At 44.6% G+C, this 20,886-nt stretch overlaps 1 protein-coding gene across 2 annotated transcripts in view; it reads right to left on the bottom strand.

The window, feature by feature from the left end:
- The window catches only part of CFAP99 (cilia and flagella associated protein 99), a 158,776-nt gene extending 142,343 nt beyond the window's left edge, over nucleotides 1–16,433 (bottom strand). The window contains exons 1-3 of one of the 2 annotated variants that reach the window (XM_089691513.1): nucleotides 16,309–16,415; nucleotides 7,512–7,662; nucleotides 2,854–2,980 (exon numbers count right to left, since the gene is read on the bottom strand). In XM_089691513.1, coding sequence (XP_089547639.1) covers nucleotides 2,854–2,964 — 111 coding nt within the window. In that variant the 5' untranslated portion in view covers nucleotides 2,965–2,980; nucleotides 7,512–7,662; nucleotides 16,309–16,415. Of the gene's footprint in view, nucleotides 1–2,853; nucleotides 2,981–7,511; nucleotides 7,663–16,308 lie in introns of both variants that reach the window. The other variant, XM_089691512.1, reaches the window with a different exon arrangement.
- Between the last annotated feature and the right edge of the window lie 4,453 nt (nucleotides 16,434–20,886).

Raw genomic sequence — 20,886 nt, 5'->3', positions numbered from 1 at the left:
TTTGCACTATCTCCCAGGGCTGCACTGAGGTCCCCACACCCACAGATGTATAAGAGTCTTTGCACACAAGTGGCTGACCCCATTCAATGTAAATGCCGCCATCTTTGTCTGTGCAATGCTGTACTTGGGTATACGGTGGTGTGGTTGCCAACAGAAGTACAGCACACAGGTGTATGCAGAAAATAAAGAGCTTTCTATTTTTTGTATATGCACATATACTGTACTAGTATTTAGGATAGCACCCAAGTACAGCAGTGTACATCCATTCATGTGTATGGGGGGTTGTATGCTGCACCATGGCAGGGGAATTATGCCAGTATTTACATTAAATGGGGTCCGTCACCCGTGTGCAGGGATCCTATAACTCCAAACTGGTATAAGTTTTTTTTGGCTAACACTAGGTGCTGATTCACACATGTGCAGTGCAGATTGAAGCTCAGGTCTCACAGCTAATTGATACAGTAGTTGTTCAGCAGTTCAGGTCAGGTTTAGATCAGGTTCAGGTCAGGATTTTCACAACTGATGACATGTGCAGTTTAGAAACAGTTCCCATAGAAGTCAATAACCTGTAATCCGCACCTGAAACGGACCGCACTGCTAAGAAATTGTACATGACTCTTTCAATCCGCACTGACCGCGCACCGGACATATGTGAACAGGTACCATAGGAAGCAATATTATTTCACATGTCATGTGGGTTGGATGTGGTTCAAACCACATCCAATCCACATATATGTGAACTGGCACTTAATCTGCTTAATCGGTCAACATTTGAACCACGGGTGGTCCTGTCTTCTAGCTCAACAAATTTCACATGAAAAATTCAAGGAGCCAGGTGAAAAATGGTCATCCAGACAGTGACTATATCCTATCAGATGTGGTCGCTGTTCAGGTAGTCAGAAAGCCACGAGTGCTGGGGTATCACAATACAATAGCCAGTAATGGAGATTCTCCATCCATGCATGGATGAAAGAATCTGTTAGGCCTCGTTCACATGGGCATGCTATAGTGTATATCCGTGCGAAGGCTGTATTTACGCACATAGGTGTTCCATGAATCCCTGTGCAGGCAATCCCTTTCATGTTGATTGGGATGCAGTATCTGCATGGACACAGCCGTTGCTCCCAACTGCAGACAGTGTACTTTTGGGGATGCGCACCCGCATGGATGCCAAGTTAGGAGCAACGGATGTGTCTATGCAGCCAATGGGTCCCAAATGACATGAATGTATCTGCTTGCAAGGGGATCTTCGGCAGGAATAGGCAACCTTAAAGAGGTGGGGTTCTACCTGAACAACAGAAGAAGTCAAAGATCACCGGGCACAGTGTTGGCAATACTACCGTGTCACAATCGTGTACATTGCACAGCAATCATGGGTTTAAATCAGGTGATGAGGAGGCAACATAGACTTAGCAGCATCCTAAGGGCTTGTTCACATGTGAAGTTGGGGGGGGGGGGGTGTAAAACCCTGTGGTTGAATCACAGTTTTACCACCCCCCCCCCCACCACTCCCTACCCCCTACACATGCTGCACCAGGAATTACACCCACTGTTGCTTTTGTTGGGTGCTACCACCTGTCAACCAAGACCCATTCTTCAAGTATATGGGCAAGTCTGCAAGTGCCGTGCAACAGCATGCTTCAGTGGGGTCCAAGGGCTTAAAGCAGGTGGTGAGAAATCAACACACCAACACACCGCTGTTTGTTTAACCCCTTGTTTGCTGTACTGCACAATGTTGCAGGGCAATTGCAGAGCGGCCTCATTCACTTGAATGGGTCATACTTAGCAGGTGCTACACCCACCAAACATGACAGGACGTAGGAGCATCAACTTACACGGATCTTGCTCCAGACTACAGCTCCAACTTTACAAGTAGTCCCTCTGCATTGCACACTGTTTGATGCTCTGGGATGGCGGGTCAGCAAGCTCAGACCGAGGTCTACCAGTCACCTGGCCCAGATATACTGGCAGATCCTGATCTACTGGTTGCTGACCCCCCGATCTACGGTGTACACTGCAGTACACTCAAGAGAACAAGTACTTAGACTTGGGTTGAAGAGGAAAAATGTATGCGTGTATAGCTTTATGTTTTATGTAAACACAGTAACATAACAACATACTACATCTAGAAATTCTACCTGAGGCTTTATGTATACAAGTGTGAGCCCATATGACCTATTCAGACTATTTTGGGTACACACATATACATTTTTTTGTGTTCATTCTGCAGACTGAAGAAAAATCTAACAGATGCCCCCATCCAAGCTACATAGCATGGATGGAGGAATCTCCTGTTATTGTATTATGACAGCCGGCCTCACCAGCTGTCAAAATCCCTGAACAGTGCCTGCATCTAATTGGATGCAGGTACTGTTCAGCCAACAATTTTCTGCCCAGGTCCTTCAATTTTTCAATCGAGAGATTCAGATGAGAGGTGGCCACCCACTACCTGCCAATTCATCAGGAACCAGTTGCAATTCACTCCAGGTATGGCCAGCTTTATTCACACTAATGACAAATAACAGTATGAGGTCAGTACACCATCACTGTTTCACGCTGGTACTAAAAGAGGCATTCATATTTAAAGTGCATATCATCACAGAGGATTACTTTTCTGTGCCATGACCTAAAGCATAGATCTACAGGAGATTCAGTAAAAAGCTGAATGAGACTATGACAGGTGAACAGGTGGGAACTCTATCACCAAACTTGGAATATCTGTTGATGTACACAGGTAGGGATTAGTGTACTGCCTATGTCAGTCATATTTTTACTCCTAGTCTGACCCCACATCACACTGTTCAGCAGCAAAGTTGAAGCCATCAGACAGGGAAATGGCGTAGACTGTCTTACCTGCAAGTTTTCCGCCGAGTCTTCCAAGAAATGTTCAAGACTCTGATTTTCCGCATTATATTTGTTCAAAAGATGGACTATCAAGTTAATGCATTTCCCATAATTAGTCATCTTCCTCTGCAGCTTCCTGTAAATGGATGAAGTAGACAATAAAGGACTCCAAGCAATGTAAAGAAAAAATAATGCTTGCTTTAACACCCAAACCCTTACTGTAAGCAGTTGCCGGGTGGTTATGGCACGGCTCCATTTACTTGAATGGGTTGCCTTAGGCAATGGTACCACCTGGTGAAAGCAACTTGCCATCTTATTATTGTGCAGCAGCATGCCTACTGTCCTGAACTGCTGCATGCCTTAGTTTAAGTGGGCAGTCAGGGGGGGGGGGGCAGTAAAACTGCAGCTCAACTGTCTGCTTTTCTGCCCTTCTCGACCCCTGCATAAACAAGCTCCAAAGTATAAATGCAGGCTGATATAAAATACTGCAGTTTAATCCAGTTACGTAAGATTTAAAACAGGACTTTACGTATGTTGTAAGTCAGGGATCTCCAAAGTTTTCAGTACAAGGGCCACATCATGTATCTAACAAATATTCACAGGCCAAAAACCTCCTCATCAGAGTTCCCCCTTACATAAGGGGTCCTATCAGAGTCCCCCTTACACCAAGGTCTCCATCAGAGACCTCCTTACATCAGGGTCCCTATCAGAGTTCCCCATACATCAGGGTCCCCATCAGAGACCACCTTACATCAGGGTCCCTATCAGAGTTCCCCATACATCAGGGTCCCCATCAGAGACCACCTTACATCAGGGTCCCTATCAAAGTTCCCCATACATCAGTGTCCCCATCAGAGACCACCTTACATCAGGGTCTCTATCAGAGTTCCCAATACATCAGGGTCCCCATCAGAGTCCTCCTTACATCAGGGTCTCTATCAGAGTTCCCCATATATCAGGGTTCCCATCAGAGACCACCTTACATCGGGGTCCCTATCAGAGTTCTCCATACATCAGGGTCCCTATCAGAGTCCTCCTTACATCAGGGTCCCTATCAGAGTACCCCATACATCAGGGTCCCCATTAGAGACCACCTCACATCGAAATCCCTTAACTTAGGGTCTGCAGAGTCTCCCTTTACATCAGGGTCCCCATTACAGTTCTCCTTACATCAGGGTCCCCATCAGAGACCACCTTACATCAGGGTCTCTATCAGAGTTCCCAATACATCAGGGTCCCCATCAGAGTCCTCCTTACATCAGGGTCTCTATCAGATTTCCCCATACATCAGGGTTCCCATCAGAGACCACCTTACATCGGGGTCCCTATCAGAGTTCTCCATATATCAGGGTCCCTATCAGAGTCCTCCTTACATCAGGGTCCCTATCAGAGTTCCCCATACATCAGGGTCCCCATTAGAGACCACCTCACATCAAAATCCCTTAACTTAGGGTCTGCAGAGTCTCCCTTTACATCAGGGTCCCCATTACAGTTCTCCTTACATCAGGGTCCCCATCAGAGTCCCCCTTACATCAGAGTCTCCCTTTACAGCAGGGTCCCCATTACAGTCCCTCTTACATTGGGGTCCCCATCAGAGTCCCCATTTAAATCAGAAGCAAAAACCATAGGTAGCCTCTGCTCACCTTTATTCTCAATCAGTGCACATTGAGGATATGCCACCTACCCTAGCTGGGGGCCAAATAAAATCTTGTAGCAGATGTAGCCCGTGGGCCGTAGTTTGGAGACACCTGATCTAAGTGAATTGCATAACTGGCTGAACAGAATTATAAATATCACGGTGGGTAAAATACGTCAAATATATATCTTTTAACGGTGTATTGTTTGGCTGCAGATCAGCTCGCCTGCTACAGCGTGTACAATCAACAGTACTAATATTTTATTGAATCTTTGGTATAATAAAGAAATAAAATCAGCATGCCGGTGTTCTCAGTGGTTTAATTAAGCAGGCTTTGTCTTTCCTGTAATAAATATAACAGCTTTACCCTATGACGACAGTCATGCTCATTGATTCAGTTTGCAATCTTGATGCACTTCGTAATGTACTTTATAAGTGTCTGATACCAGGCTGTGCCGCATAGCAGGTAATGAGATGCAGAACGATCGCACTGAATAATGATACAAGACCTGCAGGGAAGAATGGTGATCTCAGGCTCAGGTGACCTGAAATGCCACTACATGCTACTAATTTTATGGACCTATTTGCACAAAGCGGCACTGTTCGGTGATGATGACCACATCACAAAGTTCACGTAAATGGCTGCTATGAACCCTTGAAGATTAAATTGTTTTCTTGGCCTTGTGAAATGTCAGTGCTGCTAAATATCAAGTGCTGAAGTCATATAAAGGATGAGTGATTATGTCAGTAGACAAGGTTCAGGATAATGTGTGAAAATTGGAGTAGTCTCAATATTGTAAACCTGTAGTCAAGAAAAATGTAATATACCAAGATCCTTACTGGAGGGCTAAACAATTCCCAGTCGCCTGGTCGCCAGGGTGAAAAAAAACTCTCTTGCGACTGGGTCATTGAGAGCTATTGCCGGTGGGGAGGAGGGTGCTGAAATGCCAGGGATATTGTTAAATAAATCCAGCACTGCCAGAGAATGTAGCAACTAATGAGACGGTTTTGACAGCCGGCATTGCACAAGACAGACTGAGCTGAGTCCTGCTGGCTAGTGACATGGGCTCAGTCTGTCTCACGCAACACCGGCTGTCAATACAGTTATATTAGCTGCTAAATTCACACACTGTGCTGGCTATGCCAAACAATAGCTCTGGCATTTCAGCCAGGGCTGCTGTTAGAAACCACGGGGCCCCATACAGCCAACCTGACAGGTCCCCTTCTCCCCCAAGAAAAACAGTTTACTAAGCTTCAGTTATGAATGAACACAGTGAGTGATTGATACTGATCACTCATTGTGATCATTCAGTAAAGGAAGGGGCTGGTAAATGTGACATATTTATCGAACCCTTCCCCCGTTCTCCTTCCTGAAGCATCCTGTTGTGTACTTGCAACTGCTGGTGGTAAGGAGAGGAGGGAAGCCGGCAGCACTGAGGGGGTGAAGACACACGGTAAGGGGAGGCTGGGCAGCAGGGGGAAATGTATGGTGCAAAGGGAGGGAGATAGGTGCAATGGAAGGGAAATTACTGGAATTAATCCCCTGTATGGCTCTCTCTGCAGCAGCTAAAAACCAGCGGGAGGGAGAGGAGAAGCCGGTTTTCAGCTGCTGCAGAGGGAGCCATACAGGGGAATGGTTCCAGTAATTGCCCTCCACCCCCCCCCAACCACATCCGAATCAACCAGCTGCCAGGGCCCCCTTCTGGCCTGGGCCCTATACAGGAGGACTGGTGGTACCCATTTATCCAGGGCCCTGATTTCAGCACCCGTCAGTAACTATATAAGCATCATCCCAATGCCAAAATGCTCCCTCCCCTTTTTCATTAAGATGATCATCCGTCATCTCACCACTTCTAAGCTGCCCGATTGTTCCATTTTCTTGGTTGCTAGCCAGGTGCCAAGCCCAGGAACCTGTTTCCACTCCATATAACACTCACCTCCAAACAACAGACTGCATACCAATGATGTTGCTTTATCCAACAAAGTTTACTTGACAAACAGCACACTCTGCGTCCATCTATCTTCGGGCCAACACTCTAACACGTTTCAGTCATCCAGGGCTCAGTCTAAGTCCCGGATGAGCGAAACAAGATAGAAGGGCAGCAGAGGTGGAAGGATGCGTGCTGTCTGACAAATAAACTTTGCTGAATCAAGTGATATCATTGGTGCACTCCTCCTGTTTATGTTCATATTTGTGAATTCTAGGACCATGACTTGTTTTCGTTGTAGGAAATGGGTGCAGCTACCCCAATACAGGCAAGCCATAGAATGAGTGTGTGGGGGGCAAGAGTGCCATCTTTCAGCCTACTGGCCTTCTGTTATAAACCCCCCTCTTCTTTTCAAGCACTCTGCACTAAATTCATTCATCCAGGTAAGATGAATTAAATGCTGAACACTAGGAGAACCAAGTACCAGAGCTCCAGGATCTGCACAGAATAGTAGGGGTACAGAACTGAACACTAGTGATTTTTTTCACATAATAATTTAGCTTTTACATTTTTTAATTATTTTACGATGTATATATATATATATATATTTTTTTTTCATTTAACTGCTATCACAATGGTTCCAAAAGCCCTTTTTTGTGACAGCTGTGGGCAGGTGACAGGTACTTTTTATGGAGGCAGCAGGGATCTATTAAACCCCCAATTTCTCCTCTGCCCTCCAAAGCGCTGTAGCAGCCAGGGACTGACAGCTCTGAAACTGTTGTTGCAGTCATTGTTGTCCCCAGCTTCATTAGTCACAGAGTAGATTGGGGAATGGATGTTCTTCAGTCTCCTCTGTATCTAGCTTTTCTGGCTATTTACCATGTTCCTGGGTTCCCTGGAGGAATGGGAAAGCCTGGGAACCACTGCAGGCAGCCATGAGCTTGTTATAATCGCTTGCATCCAGGTTGTTTTTGTATATTCGGTGGTCAACAAGTGATTAGAGTGTTACTAAACCCAGGACCCAGCATTCACTATATCTGGTCTCCCACAGTACACACAACATGGAAATGCAATTATTTTAATAAATATAAACTGCTAAATACCTTTTCTCATCAGCAGTTAGAGAAGTCTTGTGACTTCTTTCAGTGTCCAACAGAGCACTAATTAAAGCTTGTAGGAGAGGTTTTCATTTTGCCATAGGAGGATGCAGAACCCCTGACCTCTGTCTGGACAGATGACTGTAAACTCAACTGCCTGTAAACGACATAGTGTACATGGACACATAGGAAAACATTAGGGAGAGTTCAGGGGCTGCTGAAAAGCTCCTAAATGTGCGTTTATCAGCTGCAGTGTACATGAGCCCTAAGGATAATGTTTAGTGTCACTTTAATTATGTAAATGATGAGGAATTTTTGGCATAAACACTTTATATTGTATATGATGTCATTTTTGTTTTTATGATAATCCCTTGTAACTTGCTGTACTGGTTGTCCCTGCACACACCGGTCTGACACTGCCTGTACTGCATCAGATGCGATGTAAACAGCTCACTCCACATTTTCCATCCTCCGTCCCGAAATCTGTCATCCTCATGTTTTTCACTATATTAGACAACCAACGTGACATCTGATCTCTCCTTCTTCTGGTGTACCCACAATCAGCCCACACACTGTCTGTCTCTACTCTAATCTGATAACAGCCTCCATATCATTTTCCAAGCCTTCAAATAACTGTACTACAGATATCTCTACATCAGATGTTCCTGGGCTGGAAGAAGAACAGGAATATTTAGTCATATCAGCAAATTATGTGATGTGATTCAAGGATTGCTAGGACATCTACAGTGGGGCAAAAAAGTATTTAGTCAGCCACCAATTGTGCAAGTTCTCCCACTTAAAAAGATGAGAGAGGCCTGTAATTGGCATCATAGGTAGACCTCAACTATGAGAGACAAAATGAGAAAAAAAATCCAGACAATCACATTGGCTGATTTGGAAAGAATTTATTTGCAAATTATGGTGGAAAGTAAGTATTTGGTCAATATCAAAAGTTCATCTCAATACTTTGTTATATATCCTTTGTTGGCAATGACAGAGGTCAAATGTTTCCTGTAAGTCTTCACAAGGTTGGCACACACTGTTGCTGGTATGTTGGCCCATTCCTCCATGCAGATCTCCTCTAGAGCAGTGATGTTTTGGGGCTGTCGCTGGGCAACACAGACTTTCAACTCCCCCCAAAGGTTTTATATGGGGTTGAAATCTGGAGACTGGCTAGGCCACTCCAGGACCTTGAAATGCTTCTTACGAAGCCACTCCGTTGCCCGGGCAATATGTTTGAGATCATTGTCATGTTGGAAGACCCAGCCACGTTTCATCTTCAATGCCCTTGCTTATGGAAGGAGGTTTGCACTCAAAATCTCACGATACATGGCCCCATTCACTCTGTCCTGTACATGGATCAGTCGTCCTGGTCCCTTTGCGGAGAAACAGCCCAAAGATGTTGCCACCCCCATGCTTCACAGTAGGTATGGTGTTCTTTGGATGCAACTCAGCATTCTCTCTCCTCCAAACATGACGAGTTGTGTTTCTACCAAACAGTTCTATTTTGGTTTCATCTGACCATATGACATTCTCCCAATCCTCTTCTGGATCATCCAAATGCTCTTTAGCAAACTTCAGACAGGCCCGGACATGTACTGGCTTAAGCAGGGACACACGTCTGGCACTGCAGGATCTGAGTCCCTGGCGGCGTAGTGTGCTACTGATGGTAGCCTTTGTTACGTTGGTCCCAGCTCTCTGCAGGTCATTCACTAGGTCCCCCCGTGTGGTCCTGGGATTTTTGCTCACCGTTCTTGTGATCATTTTGACCCCACTGGGTGAGGTCTTGCGTGGAGCTCCAGATCGAGGGAGATTATCAGTGGTCTTGTATGGCTTCCATTTTCTAATTATTGCTCCCACAGTTGATTTGTTCACACCAAGCTGCTTGCCTATTGCAGATTCAGTCTTCCCAGCCTGGTGCAGGTCTACAATTTTGTTTCTGGTGTCCTTCGACAGCTCTTTGGTCTTCACCATAGTGGAGTTTGGAGTGTGACTGTTTGAGGTTGTGGACAGGTGTCTTTTATACTGATAACAAGTTCAAACAGGTGCCATTGATACAGGTAATGAGTGCAGGACAGAGGAGCCTCTTAAAGAAGAAGGTACAGGTCTGTGACAGCAAGAAATCTTGCTTGTTTGTAGGTGACCAAAAACTTATTTTCCACCATAATTTGCAAATAAATTCTTTCCAAATCAGCCAATGGGATTGTCTGGATTTTTTTTTCTCATTTTGTCTCTCATAGTTGAGGTCTACCTATGATGCCAATTACAGGCCTCTCTCATCTTTTTAAGTGGGAGAACTTGCACAATTGGTGGCTGACTAAATACTTTTTTGCCCCACTATATATGGAGTTCTGTATACAACGATTAGCTATAACTTTTTTACCACCTGCCTAAGACTGAGTAGGTTCCCCTTTTGCTGTCAAAACAGCCCTGACTTGTCCAGGCATGGATGCCTCTAGACCTCTGAAGGTGTGCTGTGGAATCTTGAGCCCAGCTGTCAGTAGCAGATCCTTTAAAGCAGAGCTCCACCCAAAAGGGGAAGTTCCTTCCACTTTAAGCCTTTGTCCACCGCTCCCCATTAAGGATTGGCACCTTTGGGTACCCGAACTTGACAGGTACCCGATCCCACTTCCGCTGCGACCGCCTAGGCCAGTGGTGGGCAACCTTTTTTTTCAACTGAGCCAAATCTCGCCAAAACCACGATTGAAATTTATTTTGAGAGCCACATTTTTAAAACTGAAAATACATCCCCCATATAGTAATTCATCCCCCATAGTAATTCATCCCCCATAGTAATTCATCCCCCATAGTAATTCATCCCCCATATAGTAATTCATCCCCCATAGTAATTCATCCCCCATATAGTAATTCATCCCCCATAGTAATTCATCCCCCATATAGTAATTCATCCCCCATATAGTAATTCATCCCCCATAGTAATTCATCCCCCATATAGTAATTCATCCCCCATAGTAATTCATCCCCCATATAGTAATTCATCCCCCATAGTAATTCATCCCCCATAGTAATTCATCCCCCATATAGTAATTCATCCCCCATAGTAATTCATCCCCCATATAGTAATTCATCCCCCGTAGTAATTCATCCCCCATATAGTAATTCATCCCCCATAGTAATTCATCCCCCATAGTAATTCATCCCCCATAGTAATTCATCCCCCATATAGTAATTCATCCCCCATATAGTAATTCATCCCCCATATAGTAATTCATCCCCCATATAGTAATTCATCCCCCATAGTAATTCATCCCCCATATAGTAATTCATCCCCCATAGTAATTCATCCCCCATATAGTAATTCATCCCCCATAGTAATTCATCCCCCATAGTAATTCATACCCCATATAGTAATTCATCCCCCATAGTAATTCATCCCCCATATAGTAATTCATCCCCCGTAGTAATTCATCCCCCATATAGTAATTCATCCCCCATAGTAATTCATCCCCCATAGTAATTCATCCCCCATAGTAATTCATCCCCCATATAGTAATTCATCCCCCATAGTAATTCATCCCCCATAGTAATTCATCCCCCATAGTAATTCATCCCCCATAGTAATTCATCCCCCATAGTAATTCATCCCCCATAGTAATTCATCCCCCATATAGTAATTCATCCCCCATAGTAATTCATCCCCCATATAGTAATTCATCCCCCTATAGTAATTCATCCCCCCTATAGTAATTCATTCCCCATATTGTGTCAATTCACTTACCTTTGCTCCGCGCGTTCCTCTCGCCGTGTTCCCGCGCCGTTCCGGTCTTCAGGGCGGACTGTGAGAGGAGTTCGTCACGCTGCCCCACCTACATCCTGGCTGCCCCGTCTACATCCTGACAGCCAATGTTTGCCACGCTCCGCGGGCCGGATTAAAAGGTCCGCCGGGCCGTAGTTTGCCCATTGCTGGGCTAGCTGCAGAGTCCTGACTTTTGGGGCGGCCGCCCGAGAGGAGGGAGGGGAGCGGGCGCCCGGCACACAGAAGAGCCGCATTAAAGTCTGTAAAGAGCCGCATGTGGCTCGCGAGCAGCGGCTTGCCGACCACTGGCCTAGGCGATCAGAAGCGGAAATTGTCCTCCCCCCCCTCCCTTCCTGTAGTCTTCTGGGACACATGACAGGTCCCAGAAGACTACAGGGCCATTCACAAAGCGCAGCACTACTCGTGCATGCTCAGGGGGCACTGACTGTGAAGCCGCACGCTGACACAGCCGGGTGCCCACACTGAAGATGCCGGCACCAGGGAAAGAAGATGGCCGGTGAAACCAGCCATGGTGAGGACACCGCTGGATCGAGGGACAGGTAAGTGTCTGTATTTTAAAAGTCACCAGCTACAGTTTTTGTAGCTGCTGACTTTTATTTTCTTTTTGCAGGTAGAACTCCGCTTTAAGTCCACAGATGCTTGACTGGATTGAGATCTGGACAACTTGGAGGCCAAGTCAACACCTCAAACATGTTGTGCTCTTCAATCCATTCTTGAACCATTTTTGCAGTGTGGCAGGGTGCATTATCCTGCTGAAAGAGGCCACTGCCATCAGGGAATATAGTTTCCATGAAGGGGTGTACTTGGTGAACAACAATGTTTAGGTAGGTGGCATGTGTAAAGTAACATCCACATGAATGGCAGGACCCAAATGTTTCCCAGTAAAACATTGCCCAAATCATCCCACTGCCTCTGTCAGATTTCATTCTTCCCATAGTGTATCCTGGTGCCATCTCTTCCTCAGGCAAGCGACGCATGCACACCCGGCCAAACACATGATGTAAAAGAAAAGGGGATTTATCAGACCAGGCCACCATCATCAGGAGATTCCCTTAATTTACAGGGATTTCCTCTCACTTCTTGTTTTGGCTAACCCTCCTCTACTCTATCCAAAAAAAAAAATAAAGCTTTGCCTATAGTTCTACTTTAACTCACAGGAGTCCCTTCTGTTGCTCTCAGCCTCTTCCAAATCTGATTTCCTGTTAAGAGCACTGGTTCACAACCTGTGGGTTGCGACCCCTTTGGGGGTCGAACGACCCTTTCACAGGGGTCCCCTAAGACCATCAGAAAACACATATTTCCGATGTGTAAAGAGCAGCTACTGTGTAGAAAGCAGCTGTTGTGTTGAAAGCAGCTACTCTGTTAAAAGCAGCTACTGTGTTGAAAGCAGCAGTATTGGAGGTAAAACGACACTCATGAATTATAATTACTGGGTAAATAATTTTATGGCTGGGGGTCACCACAACATGAGGAACTGTATTAAAGGGTTGCAGCATTAGGAAGGTTGAGAACCACTGTGTTAGAGGGTGGCTACATTCATTCTCCATGGTCCCACTGTATCTAGGAACATAACCACCCTCTCCTACTCACTCCTGAGAGGTAGTGGGAAATATGGACTATGTAGTATGAATAGAGCACTGCATTAAAATGGAACTTTACCCAACAACTTGATCAAAAATAATGTTTTTTAGTGAGGAACATTCCACATTCATAATTATGCTACCATAATTAGTGTGTGCTGTAAATTGCCTCCAGCATTGTTCCCGTTTCTTCTTGCTGGAGGCTGCCATTTTGCTGAAGCCCTGAGCCCCTGAGCAGCAGTAAATCTTTAGGCTGTCGGCAGATCCGCCTCTACATTTTCGGCACAATGCTAGAAAACAGAGAGCAACTGAGCATGTGCAGAGCAGGGTGAGACAGTGTATTATGGGATTTTAAACAGTATAAGCATTTTTTATTAATGTTTGACATAGCTATACCTACAAAAAGGGCCATCCTGAAGTGATCTAGCAGGACTTAATTTACTGATTAAAGCTCCACTTTAAAGAAGCATTAAACCATCAACATTCATTAGCTTAACACATTGGGCACAATAAAATAAACCTCCCCTAGTAAACTATTTGTTACAATTTTAACGTCAGCAGTTTACAACTTTCAATATTGTTGGCTCCTGCTCTCACAGTGTTGCTTCCCTGAACTTCTAGTCTTCACAGAAAAGAGTTAACATTGGACAGTGCAGTTTAGAGCCCATCTGTTAGCTTGGAGAAGGAATGGAGATGAGAAGGGAGGAGCAAGTGGGAGCCTTGCCATCCTAAGCTATGTGGTTGTGTGTTTCTATTGATGCACAAAGTGTAGGGAGACACAACTCTAGTCTCTGCGTGCAATGGTGGCTCCACAGGATGCTGAAGGAGAAAGGAGCCACTCTGAATCAGGAAACCTGGGGCAGTGATCATGGCACCAGCTTAAACTGGAACTTATAGGCAAGGATTAAAGATAAAGAAGTTGCATACTCAGTAAAGTTGGCCATGGAAGGATCAAATCTCAACCAGTTCAGAAAAGAATGGCTGAGATTGGATCCATGTATGCGCAGGCTGGTTTGTAATGAAGTCAATCTATCAATCAAATTTAGTACAGCCAGTCTATCAAATTTTTTGCATGCAATTAATGCTGGCGGCTATAGCCACAAGCAGTAATCACTGTGTTCTGGCAGCAGGGAAGGCTCAGTGTAAAAAAAAAAATGTGTGTGTATATATATATATATATATACACACACACATATACAAACACACACATTTTTCCCAATTTTTTTAAAAAACATTTTTTTACAATTTTTTTTTCTAACACTATGATTGCTTATAAAACTGATGTTCATTTTTATGAATGACATTCATTCATTTACAGCCATTCATTGTGTACTATTGTGGTAGCTGTGATTGGCCACAGCTATCACATGGTACAGATGCATTGTGATTGGCCCTGTCTGTACTATGTGATCACTGTGACCAACCACAGAGATCTTCACAATTGTACACAATAAATGGCTATAAATAAAAGTAATTCATTGTGTAAAACTGCCATGTGATCGCTGTGACCAATTACATGGTACCGGGGTTGGCCCGGTACAATGATCCGTCATCCACTGTTTCCAGTGGGCACAGTGGGTGACAGATCGCCTCTATAGTGCATGACTTGCATGTCCATCTTGGACAGCAGTGCTCCTGCTAGGTTTGCCAGCTGATCTCTTTAAAACTGAACACATAATAATTACACAGGTTCTGAGGCTAATTTAATGCAGAAAAGGCACTAAGTGAGTTGAATGACCACCGTACTCAGCCACAGAACCTGGGGAAATAATATGTGTTTGGTTTTAAAGGGATGAGGTAGCAACCCTAGCTCCTGCTCAGCTGTCATTTGTCTCTAGGCTGGGTGGGAAGAGGTAAATATATTCCTGAAAAGTCACAAAAGGATATAAATCGACTTTGTGTGCACCAAATGCCCTTGCAAACTCAGATATCACCTTGTAAAGGTAGCAGTGATGTCAGCACTGTGTTGTGCATAGCCTGTCCAGGAAAGCAGAGCTGTGGGAGGGGCCCAGTAGCTCCACCCACTACAGGCTGCTTGTAGAAAAACACAGGAGATGAGACCCATTCTCCTGTGACACCAACAAGGCTTTTCCATCCACACAACTGCCACTCACTGGATATTTTCTCTTTTTTGGACCATTCTCTGTAAACCCTAGAGATGGTTGTTTGTGAAAATCCCAGTAGATCAGTTTTTGAAATACTCAGACCAGCCCGTCTAACACCAACAACCATGCCACATTCAAAGTCACTTAAATCCCCTTTCTTCCCCATTCTGATGCTCAGTTTGAACTTCAGCAAGTCGTCTTCACCACATCTAGATGCCTAAATGCATTGAGTTGCTGCTATGTGATTGGCTGATTAGCAATTTGTGTTTCTAAGCAAATGAACAGATGTAGTGAATAAAGTTTCCGGTGAGTGTATACACTGTATGTGTGTGCGTACACGTTGAATTTTCAGGCCCCATTCACACCTGAGCATTCCGTGAACGCATGCAAGTCTTTATGAGATACACATAAATCACAAGCCGTGGTCATTGTTAACAGCACCCAAAACATGGCAAGCAGACACATGGGGGTTTATTTACTAAAGCTGGAGAGTCCAAAATCAGACTCCCTTCTGCATAGAAACCAATCAGCTTCCAGGTTTCATTGCCAAAGCTTCATTGAACAAGCTGAGGTTAGAAGCTGATTGGTTTCTATGCAGAAGGGAGTCTGATTTTGGACTCTCCAGCTTTAGTAAATAAACCCCGTGCTGTCCACATGGACAAATGCGCCAGAATGTGGGGTTAAAAAAAAGTGCGAACACTTTTGTCGCAGGTAAGGAATCCCATTGAAATGAATGGGCTGCCCTATGTGAGTAGCACAAAAAAGCGCTAAAAAATGTTCAAAATGACACAATCACGAAACATATACACGAATACACGGGTCAAATTCCGAAAGAATTTTTGTGTGAAAATCTTTTATAACAATTTTCATTTGAATTTTGCACCGTTAGTGGGGCCACAGCAACGGACAATTTTCTAGCGACCATCGAATTTGAGTGTCTGAAATTTTTTGAAAAACAAATGAATTTCTAATTAATGGGAGAATTGTGCAAGAAATGTAATCGAAAAAGAAATGAGCGTGACCTGGAAAGAAACGAAAATTCTTGGCCACGAAAATTGTTTTCTGTAGCAACATGAGGGGAAATTGAAGGTCAGTAGGGGACCCCAGGAGATGCCCCTGGTACATTTTTCATAGGCTTTTTTGAGCTTGGGCAAGGACACAGGGGCCCCACGATCCCCTATTGCCCGGGGGCCCCATGAGTTGTCAGTCCGCCTCTGGTCTGCATAAAAGTCATTGTATACTCTCCTGCACCCTCCTTATTACAATGTACAGCTACAACTGGTAGAAGTAATAGTAACTTCATGAAGCACTGTCCCCAGATAAAGAAGATAGGATAATACCGTAAGGTTCGGTGTCCCCCGCTGATTATCGATCTATTTCTGATAATTGGAACCTCTGAACAAGTATTCTCTACACTCCTGGTGCGGTTTTCAAGCTGGAGCAATGCCTTGTGGGTAATGTAGTCCTGAACGCGGCCAGCCTCCCTTCAACTTAATAGCTGAACTAGTAGGGCGGAACTAACACTCCCAGAGAGGCATTGCGGCCACCAGGGAGCGTTAATGTTTGTCGTTGTCAGGGTAACCAGAGACGGCCGAGGCTGCTCATTGGTGCTCCGGGGCACATGACCGAGGCAGGGCTTCCAATATATTATAGATGAGAGTTGGCTGAATGTGGTCCAGTGCTGACCCTCCTATAGAGGTGTATGATGTCAGGGGAGGCTGTGGACTGTGCTAGGGAAGGGTGTCACAAATGTCACCAGCTACAGGCAATGCAGAGCAGATACAGGGATTCCCTGCCCAGCTGACTATAACATTGCTCATAGAGAACACAGTACAGCATGGGTCTGCACACACAGCATTTACATGGAGCTACATATAGATGACCATACATGATGGCCCTAGCATGAGTCCTCCCATTTACATGCACATGGTGATACCCCACATGTGTTGTGCAATTGTTTATGCACATGTATACCATGTATGTATGAGGGGGAGGCTATGTGAGGGGGAGGAGTTTTTAAAAATGTTTTTGTTCATTTTATATATTATATATACATGCAGGGGCGGACTGACCATTTGGAAACTCGGGCACTGCCCGAGGGCCCGGGGTCAGTAGGGGGCCCCATGAGATGCCCCTGGTACCTTTTTCATAGGCTTTTTTGAGTGTGGGTAAGGACACAGGGACCCCATGATCCCCTATTGCCCGGGGGCCCCATGAGTTGTCAGTCCGCCCCTGTATACATGTGTATTCTATTCTGTGGGCAGCACAGTGGCTAAATGGTTAGCACTTCCGCCTGGCAGTACTCGGGTCGTTGGTTCACATCCCAACCCTGGCACCACCTGCCTGAAGTTTGCATGTTCTCCCTGTGACTGCGTGGGTTTCCTCTGGGTACTCCGGTTTCCTCCTACACTCCAAAGACATGCAGGTAGGTTAATTGGCTCCTGTCTAAATTGGCCCTAGTATGTGTATGTATGAATGTGAGTTAGGGACCTTAGATTGTACGCCCCTTGAGGGTTAGGGACTGATGTGAATGTACAATATATATGTAAAGCGCTGCGTAAATTGATGGCGCTATATAAGTACCTGAAATAAATAAATAAAATATATACAGTGGTACCTCGGTTTTCAAACGCCTTGGTTAACGTCATTTTCGGTTTATGAATGAAAATCCATTGAAAATAATTTCTGGGTTTATTATTTTTTTTTAATCATGTCTTTGTACAGTACTATGCCTTGAAAGTGCACTTTATAGAGTATTGAACAGATAATTATTTATTATTTATTATTATACAGGATTTATATAGCGCCAACAGTTTGCTCAGCGCTTTACAATATAACGGGAGACAATATAGCAACGATACAGTTCAATACAAGAGGGTTTCGTTTGCACGAAAAATCAGCCGATATTCAGGCCGTTAGTGGGGCAATGCTGTCAGCCTTTTTTCGTGGATCTTCTCGTTTCTTTTTATTGGTCATGCTGGAAAATCCATGAAAAACAGCCGTTTTTTGTAGACATTGGTGGCGGCAAAGGCAACGACCGATTTTTTGTTTATCGGCCGACAATTCGGTCGGGGTGAGGGAAGTGGATGCTGATTGATCGTGTGGGATGCCGCCAAGTCATGAATGATCCTTCAGCTGAGGGGAGCGGCGGCAGAGGAGGAGGAAGAAAGGACAGAGGAAGATGCCAGTGTCTGGGGCCAGTGTAGCAGCTGAGCTGTTGCTCATCACTCATTCCAGTGTTTCTCTCAGACTCAGTCCCTTACTGCAAGCCGGCTGGCGGCTGCTGATCACTGTGGAGTTTTGAAAATCTGTCTCTTTTTTTGTTTTGTTTCTCTGTTTGATTGGTTAACGCAGTTAATTTATATTTGGTTAATATATATTTCTTCTTTAATATTAGTGCTGGTGGCATCTTATGGCACTTATTTTTGCAACTCAAAAGACATTGTGCAGTTTAATGCTTTGTTGATTTAATATTTTCTAGTTTTTTGTTTGGAGGGGTGGCGCACGTAGCTGGTCTTGCCTAGTGCGCAAAATAGTCTAGCACCGGCCCTGGGTGTGGGCCATTTACATACCTCCCGAAAGCCTTGCCCAAAAACTCACAAAAGTGACATCATCCTGTCCTGTTGCTAGGACATTGCTAAGGCATTTCCAGCTGATTCAAACCCCCTTGCATATGTTATCTGTCCCCTTTCACAGTAGCTCTGAGCTCAACAATGCTTAGAAAGAGAAGATAGTGGACCACACATTTGTGGGGGTTTGAGAGCTCACTCCTGGGATGGTGGGGATGAGCAGTAATGGCTTGGAGTGTCTTAGCAACATCCTAGCAACAAAAAGGACAGGATGGTGCCATCTCTAGAAGTTTGTCAGCCAGTCTGTAGGTGGCCTATACCTACAGTAAGGGCATTATCCAACTTTAGTCAAAGTTGCATGTGTTTTCGTCTACAGACGCCCCTTACCTGCATAGGCAGTTTTTTTGGTAAAGGTTAATTAACTCTTTAAAGGATAAGTTCACCTCTGGGAACATATTACATGTTCCACCCAACTTTTTTAGGGTGTAATATGTAATATGTTCTCACCACTGCACCTGTTGCTAATGCAATGCTTTCCAGGCTCAAAAAAGAAAAAAATAGTAAATACACATTATTTTACATGCCAAAAAAAGGGTGTTTATTTATTTATTTATTTATTTTAAAGTGAACTTCTCCTTTAAAGCCCAGCTTGCAGTTGGTCATACATTATGCAATTTTTTTTAATTCAATTTCCTTTAGAATTACAGTGGGGCAAAAAAGTATTTAGTCAGCCACCAATTGTGCAAGTTCTCCCACTTAAAAAGATGAGAGAGGCCTGTAATTGGCATCATAGGTAGACCTCAACTATGAGAGACAAAATGAAAAAAAAAATCCAGACAATCACATTGGCTGATTTGGAAAGAATTTATTTGCAAATTATGGTGGAAAATAAGTGTTTGGTCAATATCAAAAGTTCATCTCAATACTTTGTTATATATCCTTTGTTGGCAATGACAGAGGTCAAACGTTTCCTGTAAGTCTTCACAAGGTTGGCACACACTGTTGCTGGTATGTTGGCCCATTCCTCCATGCAGATCTCCTCTAGAGCAGTGATGTTTTGGGGCTCTCGCTGGGCAACACGGACTTTCAACTCCCTCCAAAGGTTTTCTATGGGGTTGAGATCTGGAGACTGGCTAGGCCACTCCAGGACCTTGAAATGCTTCTTACGAAGCCACTCCTTCGTTGCCCGGGCGGTATATTTGGGATCATTGTCGTGTTGGAAGACCCAGCCACGTTTCATCTTCAATGCCCTTGCTGATGGAAGGAGGTTTGCACTCAAAATCTCACGATACATGGCCCCATTCATTCTGTCCTGTACATGGATCAGTCGTTCTGGTCCCTTTGCGGAGAAACAGCCCCAAAGCATGATGTTGCCACCCCCATGCTTCACAGTAGGTATGGTGTTCTTTGGATGCAACTCAGCATTCTCTCTCCTCCAAACACGACGAGTTGTGTTTCTACCAAACAGTTCTATTTTGGTTTCATCTGAGCATATGACATTCTCCCAATCCTCTTCTGGATCATCCAAATGCTCTCCAGCAAACTTCAGATGGGCCTGGACATGTACTGGCTTAAGCAGGGGGACACGTCTGGCACTGCAGGATCTGAGTCCCTGGCGGCGTAGTGTGTTACTGATGGTAGCCTTTGTTACATTGGTCCCAGCTCTCTGCAGGTCATTCACTAGGTCCCCCCGTGTGGTCCTGGGATTTTTGCTCACCGTTCTTGTGATCATTTTGACCCCACGGGGTGAGATCTTGCGTGGAGCCCCAGATCGAGGGAGATTATCAGTGGTCTTGTATGTCTTCCATTTTCTAATTATTGCTCCCACAGTTGATTTGTTCACACCAAGCTGCTTGCCTATTGCAGATTCAGTCTTCCCAGCCTTGTACAGGTCTACAATTTTGTTTCTGGTGTCTTTCGACAGCTCTCTGGTCTTCACCATAGTGGAGTTTGGAGTGTGACTGTTTGAGGTTGTGGACAGGTGTCTTTTATACTGATAACAAGTTCAAACAGGTGCCATTGATACAGGTAATGAGTGCAGGACAGAGGAGCCTCTTAAAGAAGAAGGTACAGGTCTGTGAGAGCCAGAAATCTTGCTTGTTTGTAGGTGACCAAATACTTATTTTCCACCATAATTTGCAAATAAATTCTTTCCAAATCAGCCAATGTGATTGTCTGGATTTTTTTTCTCATTTTGTCTCTTATAGTTGAGGTCTACCTATGATGCCAATTACAGGCCTCTCTCATCTTTTTAAGTGGGAGAACTTGCACAATTGGTGGCTGACTAAATACTTTTTTGCCCCACTGTACCTTCAAATAAGTAGTGCAAGAGCCTGTTTGATTGCATAC

This window comes from Staurois parvus, unplaced genomic scaffold (assembly GCF_062004578.1).
Source record: "Staurois parvus isolate SC_StPar_1 unplaced genomic scaffold, SC_StPar_1.0 ptg000564l, whole genome shotgun sequence".
Classification (NCBI taxonomy): Eukaryota; Metazoa; Chordata; class Amphibia; order Anura; family Ranidae; genus Staurois; species Staurois parvus.
This window is presented reverse-complemented; position numbering and strand designations above follow the sequence as displayed.